The sequence below is a fragment of the Plasmopara halstedii genome (assembly GCF_900000015.1).
Source record: "Plasmopara halstedii genome assembly, contig: Scaffold_1939, whole genome shotgun sequence".
Lineage (NCBI taxonomy): Eukaryota > Oomycota > Peronosporomycetes > Peronosporales > Peronosporaceae > Plasmopara > Plasmopara halstedii.
The window spans coordinates 1-2,599 of NW_020188847.1; the positions used below are offsets into that span (position 1 = coordinate 1).

At 41.5% G+C, this 2,599-nt stretch overlaps 1 protein-coding gene across 1 annotated transcript; it reads left to right on the forward strand.

Moving 5' to 3' along the window:
• Positions 1 to 227: 227 nt before the first annotated feature.
• On the forward strand, positions 228 to 1,587 carry PHALS_02409 (DNA-binding protein C1D involved in regulation of double-strand break repair; the record flags this gene model as incomplete). The annotated part of the gene is made up of 9 exons (XM_024716905.1): positions 228 to 378; positions 449 to 540; positions 618 to 742; positions 825 to 878; positions 955 to 1,018; positions 1,139 to 1,169; positions 1,258 to 1,367; positions 1,432 to 1,461; positions 1,549 to 1,587. 9 exons carry the CDS (start codon positions 228 to 230, stop codon positions 1,585 to 1,587), a joined length of 696 nt encoding a protein of 231 aa, XP_024582456.1.
• Positions 1,588 to 2,599: the final 1,012 nt, after the last annotated feature.

A 2,599-nucleotide genomic window follows, 5' to 3' on the forward strand; every position in this document is an offset into this window, starting at 1 on the left:
ACTTTGTTATTGTGGGGTATTTTGTTAAATTATGCTAATTCATTCCTAATACAATACACCTTCTGTTGTGTAATATTACGGCTCCCCGGTGATAATTTACGTGCTAGGATATTTTTTTATATTTTGAAAAGTTGAGATATTTTTTTTATATATGGCAAAAGTTGGGCATTTTTTTTATTAACTTAAGATGGTGTAAGACCACACAACGTCCATTGTCCAACCGCAAAATGAGCTGTGATAGCGTCGAGGCGTTTAATAGTGTAGAGCGGACGCTAGAGGCAGTGGAAGAGCACCTCGCTATATTGAAGCGCAGTAATGTCGAAGATCTGATGGTGCCATTAAATTCGCTGGAACGAGCAAAAATGCAAGTTCTGCTAGGTACGTAATCAACTATATGTCCTCCTCTTGTTAAAATGATGACATCGACTTATCCTCGCAACTTCGCCAGCATACACCATCAATGCGCTTCTTTTTATCTATTTGAAAACACAGGGTGTTTCGGCCAAAGATATTCGTCAGTCCCACGTGAAGAAAGAACTTGTGCGGAGGCATTTAGATTTTATTAAGAAAATGGCTTCACGAGTATACTGACATGCTTTGTTGCAACAATGATTCAGGAGCGGGTAAAAGCTTTCATCAAGAAATTAAAGGACGCGGAGGATAAAGCCAAGGGGCCTAGACTCGTGCTCGATAAAGACGCAACACAGCGCTTCATCCATAGTGCTCTAAGCGCGGATCAAGCGTATGTAAATGCTGTAAAGGGAGAAAACAATAGCAACGATACGAAGAACGAAATGAATATGGAAGCAAGCAACCAAGGAAAGCGGAAGCTCAAGAAATCCACTGCTAAAAAGAGTAAACGGCAACGGAAGAATTAGGTGATACTTTTACCGAATTTAGTAACTGTCAGTCTTTGAGGATGCCTATTGACTGTATGCTTTGTCTTGATGAAAGGTTGTTCCCGCGAGTTACCAGCACACTTTCGTCCTGCTTGAGCGACTGTACCCTACGGCATATGGTGTCCATGCAGACCGCTTTGATATAAAGTGGAATCATAGGTTACGTGTGAGCCACAATGCATGGCTCAAAAACAATCTGGCTCCATTACCCAAGCATCTTGCTTGATAATGTATTTTAGCCTCGCCAGATATTGTGTCGCAACCTAGTGGGTGGGAAACCATTTTTTGTAGCTTGTTTGCGTGTTGCGTTTAATTCTTATTAGTTATTGCAATTCTGACTGGCATGTAAAGTATCTAGATATTGATAAATTTTTGGTATTGATATACGCCAAACAGCCAATCATTTTGCAAAAAGTGAACTTGCCACAAGGACGAGGGGTGCATGCTGCGAGACGCAAAATTCCGGCAGTACCTGCTGATGGCCCTTCTTGTTCTACTATGTGACCGTTGACACAAATGCGTGGTCTTGAAGACCTTGGACCAGAATTGCAGCGTGATCAAGGTACGCAAGAGTATTGCATGCTATAATTCAAATAAATGCGCGCACGGGGATATAGACCTCGCTGGCTCCAAATGATAATGCGAACAGATAAAAGAGTGGGCGCCCGGCTTTTCCGAACCCCGCTGATCAAAAACTCAGGAGAACTACTGCCTATGATCTTAGTATGATGGAGTCCAACCAGCTCTCTAATGCGCAACGTATGTTTAAGGTGAAATGAAGCAAATGCTTGATAGTATTCTGTTACTGTAAAGGCAATTTTCCATTCACAAGCGTAGAGATTCCCAGACTTGATGTTGCCTCATCTACCAATATCCTCTTCTGTCAGGTTCTGCGAGCGATGAATCCATAACTCGCGTTTCGAGTATATCAATGCGATCAAACGATTTTTCGTTGATCAAAGGCTTTTGGTGTATGTGAGGGAAATTTATTTGGTAAACCGTGTACAGAAGAGATGCGTGCAAGGTGTAAAACGTAATGTGCAAATCAACACTAGAATTCATTGTGTTTTTGAGCTTTCGAACAGCAGACGAACCGAAAGTTTTGCTGGATAATCTCCTGCGTAAAAACTTCTGTGGCTGCAGAGTCCACGTAAGGTTGATTTTTACGCGCTTAGATGAAAAATTTGTAAACGTAGAATGTTTTGCCTTCTAGTAGTGCTCATTTCCTAGACGCAAAAAACGTTTATCATTGGCTGCCCACAGCTAAATCATGGATACCTTGGTCTTGGTCTTGACATGCTTATACTCCATGATGAATTCACGTCTTTGTAGCGTGCAAGCCTCCATTATTGTACCCGCCAGACGACACGTATGTATTAGTATCTGCTTACGCGAATATATGATTTGTGTTTTTTATTCAGAATCCATCTATGAATGAAGAATTACTCAGCCCTTCGATGAATCACTAACTGTAATCTTGTGTACGTTACCCTACAATTGAGTTTAAATAGTTATCAGAAATATCGATATGTAAAAAGTGGAACAACAGGAAAAGTCATCGAAGCAAAGACCTCCAAATATAGAGGGGTGACACAGACGAGTAAAACGTCGTGGGGTGCCAAGTACAGCGCAAAACGCATTACTAATACGTGCAAGACACCAGAGGAGGCGGCGTACGCATATGATGAATATCTCAAGAA